Raw genomic sequence first — 21,183 nt, 5'->3', positions numbered from 1 at the left:
TTGTAATAGCATTGTTTGAGCTCAAAGCCCCAAACATCCTCTGATTACAAGATGAGCATCATTAGATTATTATTCCAGCTGAGGGGTGGGTAAGCTCTGAATTAAACTCAATGAAAGCCATTTTACCTGCATGTTTAGTTCCAATGCAAAGCCAGCCTTGCTGTCGAATTCTTCACACCCTTTAGGCCTTTGTATAAAGTTACAATTAGAAAAAGCATTACTGGTACAACTGCATTCCTCACAGTTAAATCTCTTCTGAGATATAGTTCGAACTTCTAAGCTTTAAAAAATATCTCGCAGGGAATAACCAATACTGCTTTTCGAACTTATTACATATACGTATGGAAACGCTTTCATAATCATGTTCTGGCTCGATGTAACGACAGCTTGAAAAATAAAAAAGCAAGATTTTTTTTTTTAATGTAAAAGATACAATGAAAGCAAACATTATTAGATGAATCAAAAGCCCTTGCCTGCGGATACACTATTACAGCCTCAAATTAGAACCATTTTATCCAAATTGCATGGAAATAATAGGAATTTGACTAAAAAAATATGGGTGGGTCTAACATGTCCAACTTAACTACCATTGGCCATGCTGATTCTGCATTTGAAATATCAACAAGGACTACGCAAGCAGTGTGCAGTGCCACCTTGGCTGGGTCTAGAATAACCCAACAGGCATCTTGTGTAACCCATAGGCTCTATCTCAAATAATGTGATGATGAAACTTCAAACCAATGACAAATGACCTGAATCTTCGCAGTTAATGCAGGAATAATCAATGGTCCTGCTGCCACCCGTAGCATCAGAACTACTCTTCTTTTAAACACAAGCGCTCTGGAAACAGCAAAGGTTAGCAACACATGGTTTAGACCAAGCTTGACAATTTACTATAATGGAATCATAATAATCTAGGATACCCAATATTCAGTTACAAATAGAGATCAGGTGCTCACAAAATTGGTCCTCACAACACTTGCAGTCATGCATTGGGAACATCTCCATACTCGTATGTTTTCATGGAAGATAATTCCCCATGCACGGTTGAAGTGTTGTAAGGTAGGTGTGAGGACCAATTTTGTGAGGATGAAATCCGGATTCTTACAAATACCAGTTGAGCACTTTGGACCACAAGCAATATCACCAGAGCTATTAGATGGTTCCCAATATCAAAAGTATCCCCAGACAGCTTTCTGACCATCTAAGAACTAGCATTACTCGATGGCTAGAAGAATACATTGGAAAATAATCTAGTGAAGAAATTCGAATTCTGCTAATATCATCCTTAAGGCTGTGTTTGGTTTGAAAGAAAATGTAGGGAAAGGAAGGGAAAGGCAGGGAATCCTTAACAAACCCTGTATAGGTTTTCCTACTTTTTCTTTCAAATCAAACACTGCCAATAAAGACCCTATTGAATTTAAATCGATGTCCTGGATCTAGAAAGTATTTGATCACAAACAACTAGACAAGGGAGACGGGTGGAGCCTTGGGGGGGAGGGGGGGGATCATGACCTCACAGTTCTGATAAATCCTTTTATATTTAAGGAATGATAGGACATGGTCCTCCCTCATCAAATCCTGGATATGCCACTGAAGGCATCAGCCTATGGGCACAACGATGATATAATAAAAGAACAATAACAATAACAATGATATGATGAGTGGAAATGGTGAAGAAAAGGAATAGTCCCCTACTTAGATATTCATATGCTAATATCATTGAGGTCCCCCATGCTGACATACTGAAAAACCTTGGACCCAGCCCCCTGTATAAACCTTTCCATCCATCATCTGCAATCAATCTTTTGACAACTTTTGTTGCAGTTTCCCTCCTTTCATGTCCCATAACCTGTAATGAAGAAACAATACATCATGAAAGGAACAACTTCTGCCCATAGCATAATGAAGGAAAAGAGACAATAATACACATCCTTTTTTTATTTTTGACCAAAAACATATTGAAAGGCATACTTTCCAAAAATAAGGAACAATATGTGAAGTTATCAAAGAGAACATACAGTATGCAAATAAAACAGGTAATCAAAAAGTACAGGGTCAAAAATATGGGTTAGCTGATTTTCTAATATACATTTAATAAGATACAAACTTAAGTTATATTTATAAATATACATGCATCTAATGGATTACACATACATTTATATGTAAAACATGCCAAATTTTCATTCTGTATCTTTCATAAGAAAAGCTTTAAAGGTGTATTCATTTTTTGCCAACCTTTTTACTGCACCACTTGTTTACCAAAGCCCTAATAATATATTTAATTGTTGAAACTGAGCTACAAAAGAAGTTTCCTGTATTGTACTTACACCATACACTTCACTCTGCCAGAAAATTAACAATGTGAAATCAACTATTTGTAGCAAAGTTTAGAAAACCTACTAAACCTATTTGGTGACCTGTATTCAAATAAAACAAGTAGTTCTATTAATGGATCTAATAAAACAAGTTGAAGGGATAATCCAAAGCTTCATACTCAATAAACCTTAAGCATGTTTCATAAACATCATATTTGATGGAGGATCAAAGTCTGTTGCAAAAAATAGGATCCTACTGTCAGCTCCGTGTCAGTCAAGAGCCCTAATGTAAGAACTGTATCATGTATGAAGTTTCTGGTGGATGCAGCTGTATTAAATCCAGCTAGCCCCTTTTGCTGTCAAGATTTGCAAGTCTTTTCTTTTCTTTTGGAAACTTAAAAGAAAATAAAATCGGCCTTTAGCTATGAATTGATAATAATCTTAGTTGCCAAGTTTGTTATTAAGTTGTCTTATAGGTTATTTCCTATCTTGAGTTTAGTTAGGAGTATTAGATCTTAGGAAAATATTTTAAGGGTTTAGAAGATCTTAGAAGATATTCTATTTCCTTTTGTCATAATAAGCATACCCTATGAGCCTTCTGACTATTTCAAGTATTGGATGAAGCAAAGATGGTGGGAGTAGGAGAGGACAAGAGGAAATGGCTCTTCGAGAAATCAGGCACCTTCTCTGTGAAATCCTTCTCCCATAGCTTGTCTAGGGAGGAGCCTTCTGACTTCCCAAGTCTGGATCAGATCTGTTCCCTCTAAGCTGGCTTTCTTTGTTTGGTCAGCAGTGCTGGATAAGATTTTAACAAAAGATAATTTAGTTAGAAGAGGTTTAGAGGTGGAGGACCTGGGCTACATCTTATGTAGTGGAATTGTGGAATCCTCTAATCATTTGCCGGTTCACTGTAACTTTACCCATTGGATTGGATGAGAGTGCTGAATCTATTTGAGGTTAAGATGTGCTTCTCGGCTGATGTGAAAGGATTGATAGCAGCTTGGACACTTGGAGGTTTATCCAGGGCTGGAAAGGTAGCATGGAATATCCTTCCTGCAGCAGTTTTTTGGGCAGTATGGGTTGAAAGAAATAACAGGTTATTTGAAGGAAGACAAACTCCAAAAGAAGAAGTTTCTATCAGAATTTTGGGGATGATACACTCTTGGTTGGCAGCTAATCAGCTATTCAAAAATAGGCATATGTCTTCCTTTTTTTTATTCAGACTTCCTATTTGTACAGAGACTTCTTTGTAATTTGGCTTTTGATCTTAATGAATTACTTTACCTTGCACTCAAAAAACAATAATAAGCATACCCTATGAACTAATAAATAGGGTGATGCAGGAGCTGAAGAGGCAAAATTGGAATTTTATGAAATTTTATGTATTTCTGTATTTTTTGAACAATAGGGGTACTTTTGTCATTTTGCAATTTTCTGTGGGCTCCAGTGGTAGGGTTTAATTTGTCTAGTTATAGTTTGTTTACGTTTAAAATTTCAGAGTCATTGCATAAGTAGGATTAGAGTTATTCAGTCTTCTTTGAATTGAAATATGATGACAACTTAGTTTGAGTCCTACTGGGATTATTGAGTCTAACGAGTATAACAGTTTGACTCCTAAGACTATTATGAGTCTAACAGTTTGACTCCTAGGATTATTATGAGTTTAGAGTCTATAAATATGTACGAACGTTTTACACAAAGGCAATGAATTATATTGAGGGTATGTTTGGTTTGCAGGAATAGGGGTCTGGAATCGGAATCAGAATGGTCCATTCCGATTCCAGGTGTTTGGTTGGGCAGAATCGGAATCCGATTCCCATTCCGCGCAGAATGGCAATCCCCCATTTGAGGGAATGACCATTCCCAACCCAGAACCAGAATCCATTCCCGCTATTTAATATAAGAAAAAACCAAAATGACAAAATAAAAACCCTCAAATCTCTCTCTGCTTGAATCCAACTTTCTAACCCTCACTCCCCCTTCTCTCTCGTCACTCCCTCCACCAGCAGAAGTTCGAAGTACTGATCTGAACCGAAACTCCGGCAACGGTGTCGACAAGGTAAATCACCGTTATTCTTTTTCTCTCCTCTTTCCTATTCTTCATCTTCTTCCTCCTCTCCTCTCTCTCACTTTACTTTTTTCATTCCTCTCTAGTTTTTCCGCTGCAGACTAGACCAGACCAAACCACAATAAGGTATGCTTTCGTCGATTTTCCTGTCTGAAATGCATGTTAAATTTGGTTGTTTCTACTTGACCTCGAAATGCATGTTAAATTTAGCATCTCTTCTTTCAAATATTTAAATGTGTTTTTATTTTTTTCCCAATTTCAGTTTGGAATGCATCCTTATGTGATTAGAGTTATTTGGTTGTTAGTTCAGTTTGGAATGCATCCTTATGGTGTTTGTAGCTGATAAGTCTGAAAGATCTCTATCAAGTTGATTAGAGTACAATAACATTCTAATCTAATTTCAAATTAGATAGAAGTCTGATTAAACATGAATAGTGACAATAGAAAGCAAGAGTTTGAAATCAACAAATCAGAAACAATAGCAAGAGTTTTATAAACCAAATCTCATGTACTAGAGTCCAGTAATGAGCTTTCTTCAGAGAAAAAATCAAAGGAAAAAAAAAAAGAAAAAGAAATTAGAACCTTTTAGACTATGCTCATGCTGTGCATTGCCAATGGCAAGCAAGCACAGATTGGAGGGGATCATGTCAAATTGGGTGTTGGTTGAAAAACTTCTGCCAAATCCCTTCATATGTGCTGATTTGGAGTTTGAAATCCAAGCAAAGTCAGTAGTCTTATGTTGCCAATCCTAAACAGTTGTTAGAAGGTACTAGTGAGAATGACAAGAAAGATGACCAGCAGTCATCTGAGAGAAATACAAAATAAGAACAAGAAAAAAGAAAAAAAAAAAAAAACATTATCACCCACTTGCACCTCCACGCTTTATCTCAGCACACACCAACAACCAATTATATGAACCATTTGAAAGCAAAACCCAAACTCCACTCCAAATCCCAGCATTATAACATTCGTTCAAATTTTGTTAGTAGTTATTACATCCATCAACAAGGTTGAAATTGATACAACCAATAGATGAATAGTTGATTCTTACCACAAACCAGCAGCTTGGGAGTTGGGTCAAATTACAGATAGTGAGTATCTGAGTGATAATGTTTCTTTGCATGCATTAAAGCCCAAATCAGCTCAGTTCAGATCACAGAAGTTAATTGAGCCTTCAACCAACAAAGGTGATCAGTTTCTTTTGTGCCTCTCCAGTATTTTGAGGATGGTAGGTTCCTTAGAACTAGTGTTTATAGATTCAAGATGTTGAATGTTGAACATGCGAAGAGCGTTTGTGCCATCAAAGATCTAGACATCCCCATGATTTCCAATTATTGTGGTGCTTTGATGCGATGGATCACCTTATTTGCTGTAAATTTTCATTTGAGGGCCTGTGCTTTCAACCCACTACAGTGTGGTGGGAGGATTACTTGGATGAAAGTGTTTCCATGTTTTCAGACATTTCTGCCAAGGCTTATATTGCTTTCTTGGCATTGGGAGTTCTCTCAACTTAAGGCAAAAATAGAGGGGCAGGACAAGAGGTAGAAATTCAAATTTTGTATCAGGTAGGAAGGGATGCAAATTTTAAAGTTGTCATGACAATCATGATTAGGCAGCACGAACCACAAATTTTTGGATCAATTGCTCTTGAGCCTTGGATTTTTCTGACCAATCCTCTAAACCAACCCAAGCCTAACTAACCAACTCCGGTTCCAAGGCTTCAACCTAAAACAAAACCAAATCTAATCAGCTTGTAGTGGTTATAGTGATTTTACCTGAAACTTGAGTTTACTTGGCTTAGCAGGGATTATCTAGATTGCTTCCTTCCCTCTACCAAAATTCTCATATATGCACATGTCTAAAGACAATAAATCAACATTGTTTGAGATTTTTTTATCAGTAAATCAACATAGTTGATATAAGAGACACTCAAGAAACGTTAGATCAAAATGAGTGTCTGTAGTTTTCAGAATAAAGCATTTCTAATAGAAAACCAAGCTAGGCTCTTCCTCTCTTGAGAGGCTCCTCTGTGCTTGGTTCAAATTCCAGTCTTTTACATTTTCTCCACTTCCACCTGTATGGTTTTACTTTCCACCAATGGGTCCTCTAATTGATAGAACCTCACAAATTGACAGGTGTCAATCGAAACATACTTAAATTTTGATTCAATTTCTGTATAAATGTTTGTGTCATATTTCTTATCAGGTTTCTTCATATTGTTGGTGCAACTGAATTAATAAAAAATGCTACTGCAATTAAAGATCAGATGTTGCAGCTAGAGAAAGCCAAAAAGTTTCACATTTCCTTGTATTCACAGGTAAGAACTTGTACCTTCTTTGCCAACTGAAACCTAGCCTCTTTTTTATTCATCAGAATGTAAGTGCATTTACCATTACAGGCCTGATGTTCCTCATATCCAAGCAACAGTTATTTGTTCTAGAAAAGTAAGCCTGCAACTTAGAGTCCAAAGTGGTGGCCACGACTACAAGGGACTTTCATATGTATCTGATGTTCCATTCGTCATTGTTGACCTGCTAAATTTTCGATCTATTGACGTTGATATAGAAGATAACAGTGCATGGATTCAAGCTGGATCAGTTCTTGGGGATGTTTATTATAGAGTTGCAGAGATTTTTTTTGTTTATGTATTTTTCTTTTCATTTTTTTATGGTGGAGAATGATTTTTTTTGTGATTTTTGTTTGTTTATGTGTTTTTCTTTTCATTTTTTTCATATTTTCTCCATATATGCACTTGTTAGCAGGTTGCCAATGCATGCATATGTTGAAAATATATGAGTGGCTGTTTTTGAGGTTTTTTTAACAAGGGCATAATTGGAAATTTTTGCTGATTCCGATTCAAGCTTCTAGTTGAACCAAACAGTAACAATTGGAATCCGATTCCGATTCTTGACTGAACCAAACAGGTGCCGGGATTAGGTGATTCCGATTCCGGTCCTGTCCACAAACCAAACGCACCCTGAGTTTTCTTTAGCTTATGCTAGCTATGGTGAGTGATTCCCATACCCTAGAGTGATTCTAGGCACCCTGTGAGTGATTCTAGGTGTTTCCTCTCTTCTTTCTCTCCCTATTTCTCTCTTAATTCCTTCAAGAAGCCATTACAGCCATCAACAACTATAAAATTCTGATCCAAGAAGACCATTCAACATTCTCTAAGGACTAGAACTGAACTGGCCCTACATCAGTCATCAGATATGCTTACCTTTTGCAAAATCATGTAATTAGTTTGCAGACTATTTGACTAACAAGCTAGAAGAAAATCTTGTCAAGCTTGGCATGTATGATATCTATGCCTAGCTTGAGGAGGAGTGTTATGTGAGTAGTCTATTTGGTTTAGGGTATTATTGTCCTTTTATATGTTTCTTGTATTAAGGGGTCTAAATGTAATTTATGCACTCTAGTATAAATACAAATGAAAAGGGGAATATCCCCTAATCTTTTTTTGGCCCAAATCCTCCTCTCATGAATGTTTCCTCTTCTCTCTCTTTTCTTTCTTTCTTTTCTTTCCTCCTTTTCCTTCATCCATTCTCCTGTACATATTCTATATCATTTACCATTTTGAAACTTGTAATCTAGATAAATAGCATTTTTTGTGCTACATGTATCCAATGTATTTTCAGATCTGATCTGGTTTTTTGACATTCAGCTTAATAAACAAGCCAATGCCAAATGAAGGGTTCGAGATATTAGTATAAATTAAGGGTTTATGATGGTAGAGTTCATCTTGACGGACCAACTAATAGCAATTGCAACACTAAGAAAAGAAAAAGTCTGGGCATACCTGTAACCGGGTCTTTATGGTGTCCAAAGGGGTAGTGATGCAGGAGGCCATAGCACCTGCTACAATCCCTCCGGTAGCCTGAACACAAACAATTGACCACTGGCTAGGGATGGATTCCTTCTGTTCATTACCATAACCTAGGAGTCTGCCCAAAAGAATAAGGGTGAATGCTCTTAAGATGGCAATATGACATATTAATGAGAACCAAACACAAATTTTGTAATAAAAGACTATATTGAAAACTACATTATCCTAACACTTGAACATGAGAACCAACCACGTTATAAAAGGGCAAATATGATGGACCTGACACTTATAATCTTGATTCCTAAACTGCCCATACAAGAAATGGTACTCACTAAATAAAACATTTCATGAGGGACCTGACACTTCTAACCTCCCTAAGTTTTTTCTTTTATTTTTTTGAAAGGTAAAAGATGTAATTGTATTGATAAAGGGAAGAACTCTGATAGACACAAAAGAATCCCCTTAAGATAATAGGGGACTGAGCAGTATGTGTTATACGATGAAAAGATGATCAGTATGAGCTTTTCAGATCATATACAAGAAGCTCTCAAAAAGGAGGGAGCCCAACTATTTGCCTCCAGTGGTCGCAAATATGAGTGGTGTAATCTTGGTTATGTACCGCAAGGGCACTTTTGTCTTTTCATCTTTGTTTATTATTGTATGGTCGCCCTAACGTATAAATAGAAGGACTGGCACCGCCAGCCCAGATTTTCTTCGGACTCCAATCTTCTCTTCTCCCTTCCTCTTCTCCTTCCTTCACTGTTCTTTTCTGATTGAAATCATGGTATCAGAGTGGGACAGTGCTCTGTAAAAGTATTCTTGTCTGATTGAAGCTATTCCAATCGCATATCTGGACTGTGAATGAGGAAGACAAGTTTGACCTTGCCCTGAGAACTGTTCGGTTGACCCTGTTCCATTATCTTTAAACAGAAACTTGGAAATACCACTTTCAGAGAACACCAGATGATTGACTGAGGTCTTCTTAGAGGTCGGTGGTTGTTTTTCTTCTTCTCTGGACTGTAATTTCCAGAAGTCAGTCGAACTGATCAGAAACATAGACTGAAGTGTTCTTATTATTGGTTCTTGGTACTGTTACCAACAACATACTAAAATCTGCCTTAGCCGAATGGTGTAGGCCTGTTGAGTTGCTTCCTGTGGGTCGGTGATCCAAATCTGTGTGGCTGAAGAACCTATGTAGGTCATGTGTGACCTGGTTTAGATGGAAAGGTACAACAGAAGAGCTGTAGATGTTATGTGTGGCTTAAACTAGCCTTTGTGAGGTTGGTTAGACCTGTGAATTTGTGACAGCAGGTGCTGTATATGTTATATGTGGCTTAACCTAGCCCTTGTGAGGTCAGTTAGACCTTACCTGTGAACCTGTGACAGCAGGCACTGTGTTACTGTGTTTACAGTTTTTTTAAACCTTACAGTGAGGGCTGTGTGTTTTTTGAGTGTGTGGACTGTGGGAGAAGAGTTGTAGGTCTGAAACTTCTGATAGCAGACTCTGTTATGGCCTCTGAGGAGTGAGGACTCTGCAACTTCTAGAACCTCTTTCAATCAAGGATGAATGAACAGTAGTCATTACTCTGACTTTCCCAACAACTATTACTCCCTTAGATGGCAGAAATTATTTGACATGGTCTAAGGAGATGTGGCTGTACATCACAGCCCAAGGTAAGGCAGGGTATATCAATGGAAAAGTGAAGGAGTCTAGGGCTGGTACTGCTGAATATGATAAGTGGGACCAAGAGAACTGCATGATTATGTCATGGCTTTTTACTACTATGCTACCATCGGTTAAGAAGAATTTTATGTGGGCTGAGACAGCCAAGGAAATATGGGAACAAGCAAAGTCAACTTACTCCGAGCAGAGGCACTATGCTAGAATCTATCAATTGCAAGCCGAGTCTGCAACATGTAAACAAGCGGAAAGAAGCTTATCCACCTACTATTCTTCCCTCACATCTATCTAGAAAGAGTCAAATTACTATCAAAACATTTATTGGGAGAGTGAGAAGGATGCCAAAGCTAAGAAACAGTTAGTTTCAGAGCAGCATGTGTTTACTTTTTTGTTGGGGCTTAATCCCATGTATGAACCCACTCAGGTTTAGATTTTGGGCTACAAGGATCTTCCGACTATTTAAGAGGTGTATGCACTGGTTCAATCTGAAGAGAGTAGAAAATCTGCCATGAATCCCCCTGAGGGGGAGGCCATTGCTTTACCCGTAAGAGGTAATACCAATTCAGCAAGAAAGGGAGATGGTCAGAAAAGGGTTGATGATAAAGATAAACTGTGGTGCACTCATTGTCAGAAATCCCGACACACACGAGAGACATGTTGGGAATTGCATGGAAAGCCGAAGTGGGCAGAAGACCCAAGTAAGAAATCAGCACAAGAACAAACAAGAAACCAAATCAGAAGTTCACCTCGGCTAACTTGGCCTCTCATGAGCCACAGAGTGGATGTACTATTGTGAACTCCCAAGATTTCCCCCCTAGTTTTGATCTCAAGGAAAATATTAGCAATGCCTTCCGTGACCATTTGGAGCAATATGGTAAGGCTCTCACGCAAGCAGATTCTAGACCCACTCCTTCAACCTCTTTTGCTTCCTCCTCAGGTAACTTAGCTTATGTATTCCATGTGTCTACTGATACTTCTTAATCTCCATGGACTATTGATTTTGGTGTTTCCAATCACATGACTGGTAAGTCAACATTTTTTCAATCATACACCCTTCTTTCTAGCAGAGATAAAGTGAGGTTAACTGATGAATCCTTCTCCTCCATTGCTAGTCGAGGATCTATATCTTTGCCATTTGGCCCACCTCTGTCAAATGTTTTACATGTTCCAAAGCTGCCTATTAATTTGTTACCTATTACCAGCATTACACAATTGCTCAGTAACCTCTTTCCTCAATCTTGTGTCTTTCAGGACTTGGCCTCCGGGAGGACGATTGGTAAAGGGAACATGGTAAATGGTCTCTATGTGCTGGAGAATAAAGTTAGTCTTGCGGCCTCAGAGTCTGAGTCAGTCAAATAAGAGTTAGGTTACTTTATGGCACAATTGTTTGGGTCATATGTTTGAGTCTTGGAAGCACTTGTTTCCAAAATTGTTTAAGTCAGTGTCAATAAATGATTTTCAGTGTCAAGTGTGTCAGCTAAGCAAGCACTGTAGAACTTCATTTCCTTTACATAATGAAAGATCAAAAGTTCCTTTTTCCATTGTGTATTCCAATGTTTGGGGACCTGTAAATATTCCAACGGAGAATGGCTACAAATATTTCATATCTTTCATTGATGACTTCTCTCGATATACATGGGTTTACCCTATGCACTCTTGAGAAGAAGTCCCTAAACTTGTGAAAGCTTTTCAACTTATGGTATACACACAATTTCAGACAGAGATTCAAATTTTCCAATCAAACAATGCCAAAGAGTATTTTCATGGTGCCCTCACATAATTTTTTTAAACTTGCAGCTCTCTTCATTGTAGCTCTTGTGCTAGAACCCCTCAACAGAATAAGGTTGCAGAGAAAAAAAATCTTCATCTTCTAGAGGTTGCTCAGGGGTTCCTGATACACATGAATGTTCCCAAAAGGTTATGGGTGGATGTTGTTATGACTACGGCTTATGTTATCAACCGGATGCCATCTCGTCTTTTGGAGTACATGTCCCCTCATCAGCTCATCTTCCCTACAGCTCCATTGTTTCCTATCCCTATGCGTGTCTTTGGGTGCAAGTGTTTTGTCCATGATTTGTCCCCTACGCATGGTGAGCTGGACCCCAAAGCCATTGTGTTTTCCTTGGATACCCTCTCTCCCAAAAGGGTTATCGTTGCTTTGACCCCATTTCCAAAAAGTACTTTGTATCCATGGATGTTTCCTTCTTTGAAGATGTTACTTTCTTTTCTGCTTCTCCTCAGGGGGAGATTTCAAGTGAGGAGAAACAAAAACAGGTTTTGTTGCCTTCTCCTGACCCTCCTCCATTTCAGGTCTTTCGTAGACAACGGTACAAAAGCCAAGGCCAGGGTCAACAAAGTTCAATAGACACAAAGAATCCTAAAGTTGTGCAACCTATGCCATCGGATTCTCAGGGATTGAATCCATCACCACATTCAGGTACTATTATTCAGTTGATATTCCTGAACCCATTGATATTGACACTTCCAATTGTGATCTGGATCTTCCTATTGCTAAGAGGAAGGGTGTCAGATCATGTACCACCCACCACCCAATGGCTCATTCCTTATCCTATGAGATTTTTATTTTATTTTATTTTATTTTATTTTTTATTTTTTGATAGGAAATGGTAACTTTCATTAGAGAATTGAAAAGATTACAAGCTTACCACCCACAAAATGGATGGAAAAGAAAAAACAAAAGACTTACAAACGGGCCCAAAACAAAGCCTCCCTAGTAACTCCTTGCTTAGCTAAAGTGTCAGCCATTCCATTTGCTGACCTTCTTACCCATTTAAAATGCACTCCAATCTCCCCAGTGTTTTAAAAGCACAAGGCGCAAAAAAGGCGCAAGGGCCATTTTGCACCTAAGGCGCAAGGCAAGCACCTTTTTGAGGCAAGGCACACAATTTAAAAAATAAAAATAAAAAATTATAAAACATAATATTAATAAAAATATTAACTTAAGTTTTAAAATAAATGTTTCAAAAAACCTATTATCTAAAATTAAAATACATAAATATAATATGTAAAGCATATTCAAATGAGAATTTAAAAATAAAATCAAACATATAAAACATTTTCAAGCATATAAAACCCACAATCTCTTTTTTTTCTCAATTGCATCAAGTAGCTAATGTGATATATTACATTCCTAATTCTACGAGCTGCCTTTGTGCCACGCCCCTCAAGGCAACCCCAAACAAGTCCATGTTAGGGTCTTAAATTCTTAGATTTCACACAAAAAAATAATAATTTTATAGTTTAAATTGCTTTTAAGAAGATATTTTATTAAGATGAATGAATGGACAACATTACCAAATAGGGGGTTCTTGAAGCTTCGGTGATCGAGTGAAAGCGGCCAGACTCCAAAAAAGGGAAAAAGCGGCAAATTTTCAAAAGGAGCACGCTTGGGCTAAGGCGTAAGGCACACCAGGCGTGCGCCTTTTGAATGGGCTGCGCCTAGGACCTGGGCGCAGCGCCTACCATAAAATACGCCTCGCCTGAGCGCCTAGGCGTGCCTGAGGTGTGCCTTTTAAATCACTGAATCTCCCTTGCTAAGCTAATAATCTCTCTTAGAGGCTGTCTAAGAGACCACACTCCCAGGTTTCCGGCTTGCATCCACCCTATTACAAGCTTGGAGTCTCCTTCCACTTCTAATTGTTGCATTCCCCATTGTTTCGTCAGTTTCAAACCTTGAAGCAAATCCATTACTTCTAGCCTAAATGAATCTCCCACCCCAATTGGGCCCAAGTAAAGGGCCAAGACTTTTCCTTGTCCTATGAAAATGTTTCACTCACTTTCCGTGCTTTCCTCTCTACTATTAACAGTGTTCCCCTTCCTAAGAGTGTTGTAGAATTTTTACTTGTTCCTGAGTGGACAGATGCAATGAAGGAGGAGATCAATGCCCTTCACAAAAATAGCACGTGGGAGTTGGTAGATCTTCCTGAGGGAAAGGAACATGTGGGGTGCAAATGGGTATTCTCTGTAAAACATAAGGCAGATGGCATAGTGGAGAGGTTCAAGGCCCAGGTAGTTGCAAAAGGTTTTTCACAGGTGTATGGAGTTGATTATGTGGAAACCTTTGCCCCTATAGCAAAAATGATTTTTATTCAGGTACTTCTCTCTTTAGCAGCAAATCTAGATTGGGAGCTTCATCAACTAGACATTAAAAACGCCCTCCTGAATGGTGACTTAGAAGAAGTGTACATGACCCAACCTCTAGGTTTTTGTACTAAGGGAAATGAGCAGAGAGTTTGCAGATTGAAGAAATCTCTATATAGCTTAAAACAATCTCCAAGGGCCTAGTTCAGTAGGTTCCACAAGGCAATCCAACATATGGGATTTAAGCAATGCCAGTCTGATCACACACTCTTTGTGAAGAGAGAACAAGGAAGAATGACAGCCTTGATTGTTTATGTCGATGATATTATTATCACCGGTGATTGGGACTCAAAGATACAGAGATTGAAGAGATTCTTAGCCACTCAGTTTGAAGTGAAGGATTTGGGGCTTTTACGTTATTTCCGAATTGAAGTTGCCCATTCTAATCAGGGTATCTTCATCTCCCAGAGGAAATATATCATGGATCTCTTGAAAGATACGGGGAAGCTTGGAGCAAAACCTACTAACACTCCTATAGATGTAAACCACAGGCTTGGGGACTGCAATGATGAGCCCATGGCAGACACAAAGCAGTATCAAAGATTGGTGGGTAGACTTCTCTATCTATCTATGACAAGACCTGACATTGCGCATGCAGTGGGAGTCCTTTGCCAGTTTTTGCATGCTCCCAAGGCCACACACTTAGAGGCAGTAAACAGAGTTCTTAGATACCTAAAGAAATTCCTTGGGACAGGGCTCTTATTTGAAAAACATGGGCATATGAGAGTCGAGGTTTACACTAATGCATATTGGGCTGGTTCTGTGGATGACAGAAAATCCACTAGTGAATATTATGCCTTTGTTGGGGGAAATCTTGTTATTTGGAGGTGTAAGAAACAATGTGTGGTGGCCAGATCTAGTGTAAAAGCTGAATACAAGGCCATATATCATGGTGTGGCAGAACTACTGTGGATAAAGAATCTCTTAGGTGAATTGGGCTTTCCTCTCAGTGATCCTATGTCACTCTATTGTGACAACAAAGCTGCAATGTTGATTGCAGCCAATTTTGTTCTCCATGATAGAACTAAACACATAGAGGTTGACAAACACTTCATCATGTAAAAGTTGGAAAAAGGAGAAGTTTGCACTCCCTACATCAACTCTGAGGAACAACTTGTAGACATCCTTACCAAAGGATTAAACTCCTCGTGACACTATAATCTTTGTAACAAGTTGGGGATGATTGATATCTATGCCCCAACTTGAGGGGGAGTGATGTAATCTTGGTTATGTGTCACAAGGGCACTTTTGTCTTTTCATCTTTCTTTGTTATTGTATGGTCGCCGTAACATATAAATAGAAGGTCTGGCACCGCCAGCCCAGATTTTCTTCTGACTCCAATCTTCTCTTCTCCCTTCCTCTTCTCCTTCACTGTTCTTTTCTAATCGAAATCAATGAGAATAAGAGAGGCCTTGGAATTCCTTCTTAATGGACAACCACTTGAACAAAATCCTTTTTGATTTGCCCATCACTGCTTCCACCTGTAGGCATTCCCCCTGAAAATCTGATTGTTCCTCTCCCCCACAGTATCCAGAAGATGGCTAAGGGGGACCAGAGTACCCTTCAACTCCTAAAACCAATTTCCGGCCAAGCGGAAACAAGGTTTGAATATTATTGGGAATGGCCCAAGCCTTACTAAAAATCTGCAGAAAATAGGACCACACAGCAAGAGAAAAAGGGGTAGTGGAGTGATGGTTGACTGACTCCCACCCAGCCTCGCATCAGCAACAAAAATTAACCAAGGGCAATCCTCTTACCATCATTTTTCTTTTTATCAGCATCCTCTTACCATAAAATTGTCAATGGTTTGTAATTTATTCAAAATAGCAGTCCGAGCAAAAAACACACCTTGGATGGGACACCCGCCTCCCAAATCCACTTCCAAGGTGCTTCAGGAACTTGATGAGCCAAAGTAAGAAGTGACTAGTGAGAAAGATTATGTGAAGATCCCCATCACTATGTCAATGCCACCATCTTCTGTCAAACTCCCAGTCCTGGACATTCCTGAAACAGTGAGTTCAAACTACCTAACATTCCTGAATTTCCTTCTAAGGCTTGGACTCCAAACTACCTGACCTCCCAAAATCTCATAACAGCTCCGAACTGTAACATCTTTGTCATCAGCCAGCTGAAAAAATGTGTGGGAAGACAGAAGCCAAGGGTGAGGGTTCACACCAAACATCTTTCCAGAAACAGATCTTATCACCATTGCCAACTTTAAAAGAACACCAATGAGAGAAAGACGCCAAACATCTTTCCTGATCTTAACCATTCCCCCTCCCCTTCCTGTTTCAGCTTTAAATTGAAATGTTACTGTTAAAATTTTTAAACCATGAACATGTCTCCATTGAAGTTATTGGAGCCTTATGCATGGATGGAGAACAGGTCTACCTGTGTACTAAATGAGCTCCTAGCCTTGTATGATGTACCTGGAATGGTTTTGCCCCCATCTTTCATACATACACAAAATAAACCCTCTTAAAACCAACTTGAACTTCTAATATAGAATAACTTTCTGCCTTCAAGAATAAACCACCCATCTAAATTAGATGCTCGTAATAAGTAGAATCTCCATAATATCAAAAGAGGAATGCTAATAGTTCCCATTTTTTGGGTGATGGATACAAGTACATCATACACATCTCATACATTGTTCAAGTTCCATAGATCCCTAATCTGATATACTGACAACTTTCCAAATATATGGTGTATGATGGATACAAGTACATCATACATATCTCATACATTGTGCAAGTTCCATAGATCCCTAATCTGATATACTGACAACTTTCCAGATATATGGTGTATGATGCACTGGTATGCGATAAAAGATGTCCCACTAGCAGTCCTCTATTTAATAGGCAACCCATAAACAATGTCAAAAATAGATGATAAGTAGATACACTAAATAAATAAAACCCTGCTATCATAGAAAATGCAAGGTCTTTCTGAACATATTTGGCATTTATAGAAGATAAGTTAGTATCTATCACCTCCATATGAATCGTTGGCTTGAACCATAACTTGCCCACCATACAGCACTAGATGGGGAATAGGTCATAACTGATAGGCCAAATCCTCTGTATAACCCACGAATACCATCAGCCTTCAGAATCTTCCGAGCAACATCTAGGCCCCCATTATATCTGGCATAGCCTGAGTATCCTTGCACCATCAACTTTTGGCTGACCTAAGAGGATACATTTTGATAGAAATAAGCATCCAAAGATTAATCCAGAAACCCTAAACAAATAAAATTAAATGATTTTCAAGTTTTCTCATACACCAAAATTTGGAAATACATAGAATAAATAACCTGAAAAGGGTAAAGGCACAAAAATTGCACTCCAGGCTTGGGATGGTTTTGTCTCTTATTAGCCTGGATGGAGCTAATTCCTCAACCTCAAGTTGATATAGACAGGACAGTACAATGTGAATGGGGATGAAAATATTCATAGAAGAAAGCAAGACTCGTACCACATCAATTGGAACAAAAACTGCCTGTGAAAAAAGTGATGCCGTCATCCCGGCAACTCCATTTGCTATGGCTGCCTGTGTTGGTTCAGAGAGCTTAAACGGTTCAACAATATTGAAAGATGCAACTTTTGTGGTCTCCAAAGCAGTAAGGAAAATGATCCTTGCAGGAATTGCACCAGTTATGACTGTGCCAAACCCTCTATACAAGCCAGGAATTCCATCTGCTCTCAATATGCCTTTGACAATGGAATATGCACTTTTCTCAATAGTATCTTTCGAAGCAACCTGCATTCTTGTCTTTACAACAGAAACTGGGTACAAGGCTACAGTAACTCCAGTAAAGAGGCCAGCTCCTACGACATAAAACTTAGTTTTATCAAGCCTGCAGGATTGGGTGAAAGACATGAGAACAAAAGTTAGGTTATAAATTTATAAAATAAATAAGAGTTAGGTTATAATAACTTTCCATTATCCAGAATGGTAAGGATAAACAGCTGTTTGCAACTTGATGAGATCTTTTACATGTGCTCATCAACAAGTGATTCCATCATAACTAGTTAAAATCAAAATTGGAAGACACTGCTATTTAGAAAGCCCCAGATTTATGCACACACAACTAAATGCTTGCAAACACATGTTTATAGATCTACAAGATACCCATTTAATTTACCATATAGCAGAGTTGGTTTTTTCAATTTGAGTTACCAATGAAATTGGCTAGGGTTTAGTTGATTATATTCTGGTTACCCATGAAATTGACTAGAGTTTAGTTGCACCTTTGTTTTTGGGCTAGCCCCTTCCAACCTCCCATCTGATTTCAACATTTTTTGCTTAGGAAACTCCCCCAATACAACTGATTACTGGTTACTCCTCTTGCCAAAGCATCAGTCACTGTTGATCCAGTTGAACTTTATAATTTGTACCATGCTCCAATATAAACCCAATTGTTACTACTAGGGGTGAAACCTGGTCGGTTTGAGTTGAGAATTTATTAAATTTTAAATGGGGATGGAACTCTAACCTGAGCTTGATATAGTTGAAGTTCTTCAATTCGGGCAACCCTGACTTGCACCCCAAGGCCCGAGCTGGAACCAACTTTCAGGAAGGGAAGGGGGAAGGGGATACACTTTGCTAATTTTGTTTTCTCCTATTTGATTATTATTTGCTTATCCAAACATGTCCTTAATCAAATATAACATTGCACGATAATTGTGCAGTAAATAAGCAGAATAAGCATATTAAATAGTTCAACGTTTGAGAGAAGCATATTGTAGCTGTTACATGCAAACATCCAGTTAAATATTAATACAATCATGAAGAAGAGGAACAAAAACAAAACCCAAAAAAACTATACATTTATTTTTCTGACAATATCAGGTCAACAGGGTTTAACCTATTAGACTAACAACTCTGACTACACTTAACTCTGAAGCAGATGGAAACACTAAGGCCTTGTTCGCTTTTCGGGAAGTTACTTACTCGGGTAAATGCACTTACCTGGGTAAGTGTTTCCTGGGAAATACTTACCCAGGTAAGTGTATTTATCCATGTTCTTTTTATTTCCCATGAAAATAAGAAAATGACCGTCTTAGTCATAAAAAATCATTATCAAAAGGGGCAATTTTGTCCCATCCAAGTGTTGGCAACTTTCCCCCTGGGTGGGAAAGTTATTTACCCACCTAGGAAATGGGTATCAGGTAAGTGATACCCAGGGAAAATAAATTTTCCTAGACTTCACATAAATATGAAAAAAGAACATGGGTATCTTGGTCAATGGGAACCAAAATCCCATTGACCAACTTTCCCCCCTCTCAAAATCCAAAAAAAGAACAGGCCCTAGGGTGCAGAAGAACAGCCAAAGAATGTGAGGTTTTAAAATGGCTATGAAGGATGGGATCAATCTCCATGCTCTATAAGTGACAGTTTTATTGATGTATTTTTTTTCCTTATTTTCAAGAAGAAACTTGTCCAGAGTATCCTAGTGAAACAAGACATTCCACAGATTCTTCAATGACACTTGGACATAAAATTTCCCCCTTTTTTACTACCATATTTGACACAAATGGACAGCTAAAGTACACAATTAATGCCATTTTTCCTATAAAACATTAAGCAAAGACAACATTCTAGAACTTTTCTATAGGTATATAATATTAGGGTTCCAAAAATATAAGGATCATTTTGATATTATGATATTATTATAGTTTTCTGCAGACTGTGTCCTGTTACCCTGATCCATGATAAGTTGCTCAACTAGACCTTATTGCTTTTCTCCATTTCTCTAATACTTCTTTGTCCTTATGATATTATTGAACAGCTCTTTCAACCTGGATAAACCAAAACTTACTTAAGAAATAAATAAAAATAAATACATCAATATAAGGAGTTGAATTCCTGTTGAGAAATATTCTCGTCCAACAACCATGAAAATGGAGATCCAAGACCAGACATGACTACCCAGTTGCCTCCCTATCTACCTCTGCCAGTACAACACATTTCCAGTACAAAGAAAAAGGACCCACCAAGTTCATATATACCCAACAGATCTATAAACTATATAATGTTATTTTTGTCCCCTTGAGGAAATGGGTAAAGCATAGGAAAAGAAGAGAAGCCCTCACAGGTAACATTTATTTGAGCGAACAACTTCTCTTTCATAAAGATGCAAATCCATGATAACAACAATTTACGAGATATTAAATGCTTAGCTAATCATTGCAAACAACTTCAAATAATTTCTGTCTGAGGCAACAAATGTTTATGAGATGTAAAAAATAGCATGAGGAAAAAGGCAAGTTCAGAAAAATAAATTAAAGAAAAGAAATCAAATTGAATAAAAAAGAACATGGAGCTCAAGTCGAAAGAAAATAAGTACTTGTCCCAGTTAATCTCCGTTCGTCCGAACGATTGAGCTCCATACCGAGAAGAAGAATCCATGAAAATCAATTGGTAGGAGAGGAATTAAAGAAAGAGAAGCTATCTCCACCGCAGCTTTAAGGCCAAACTGATTCGAAACACATTTTTCCCATGGAAAACATAATAAAACTGCAATTGGTGTACCCTCGGAGTCAAATGGGTCTCTCGGGATTTTATGCGAACGAATTTAGAAAGAAAAACGAAAATTGCATTCAAATACCAGAGAGAGAGAGAGAGAGACCAGAGAGTTCTCCTTTGATTTTTCTTCCTTAATTCAACCTTCCCTTGCAATTGCAATTGTTCAATTCTTCATTCAGTCTTTCGTGATGCACGCAACAAAAGTGCGCGCTCAAAGCTCAATAGCAGCTGGATCGGGCAATCGGGTCGGTCCGGGGCTTGCGTCAGGACAAGATAACTCGGTTCATTTCATGTCGAGTCAAGTTTCGGGTTGGATCGCAAAGACTCTACCCTAACCCTAAATATTTAGGTGAGAGTTGACCCATGGGTCAGACAAATCAATGGTTCAACCCCCGGTTCAGTTGGTCTTTAACCAAAGTCAATGCTTTTTACCAAAAATATGGATTTATTATGTGTTTGGTTTTATTGATATTTATGGATAATCGTTTTTCAAAAAAATACTTTATCTGAAAAACTCCACTAACCGTTTATTGGTTTTGACTATTTGTTAGGGTGTTTCTAGTAACACCCTATAAAAGGCATTTGCCACCTAAGCACA

The 21,183-nt window shown here is 38.3% G+C and overlaps 1 protein-coding gene across 3 annotated transcripts; it reads right to left on the bottom strand.

Annotated features, from left to right (window-relative positions):
- Positions 1–387: 387 nt before the first annotated feature.
- Positions 388–20,799, bottom strand: LOC104599601 (Mitochondrial substrate carrier family protein). Of its 3 annotated transcripts, none has more exons than XM_010262227.2 (7): positions 20,689–20,799; positions 20,407–20,576; positions 17,532–17,913; positions 17,048–17,244; positions 8,186–8,330; positions 1,699–1,852; positions 388–840 (listed from the first exon to the last, which is right to left on the bottom strand). In XM_010262227.2, the coding sequence occupies exons 2-7, from the start codon at positions 20,466–20,468 to the stop codon at positions 815–817; spliced, it is 966 nt and encodes a 321-aa protein (XP_010260529.1). In that variant the 5' UTR covers positions 20,469–20,576; positions 20,689–20,799; the 3' UTR covers positions 388–814. The 3 variants fall into 3 exon arrangements, with proteins under 3 accessions (XP_010260529.1, XP_010260523.1, XP_088757885.1); XM_010262221.2 differs by having other exon boundaries at positions 20,668–20,753; XM_088901759.1 differs by lacking the exon at positions 388–840 and adding an exon at positions 4,969–5,134 and having other exon boundaries at positions 1,705–1,852; positions 20,407–20,776.
- Positions 20,800–21,183: the final 384 nt, after the last annotated feature.

This window comes from Nelumbo nucifera, chromosome 3 (assembly GCF_055504915.1).
Source record: "Nelumbo nucifera cultivar China Antique chromosome 3, China Antique-T2T, whole genome shotgun sequence".
Lineage (NCBI taxonomy): Eukaryota > Viridiplantae > Streptophyta > Magnoliopsida > Proteales > Nelumbonaceae > Nelumbo > Nelumbo nucifera.
This window is presented reverse-complemented; position numbering and strand designations above follow the sequence as displayed.

Excerpts from the sequence above, each read along its gene's own strand:
- LOC104599601 (XM_010262227.2), bottom strand. The coding sequence starts at position 20,468 with ATGGATTCTTCTTCTCGGTATGGAGCTCAATCGTTCGGACGAACGGAG. Across the intron at positions 1,853-8,185 it reads CCATAAAGACCCGGTTACAG|GTTATGGGACATGAAAGGAG; the intron begins GTATGCCCAGAC and ends TCTTCATTACAG. Across the intron at positions 841-1,698 it reads ATTAGCATATGAATATCTAA|AGCGCTTGTGTTTAAAAGAA; the intron begins GTAGGGGACTAT and ends TGCTGTTTCCAG.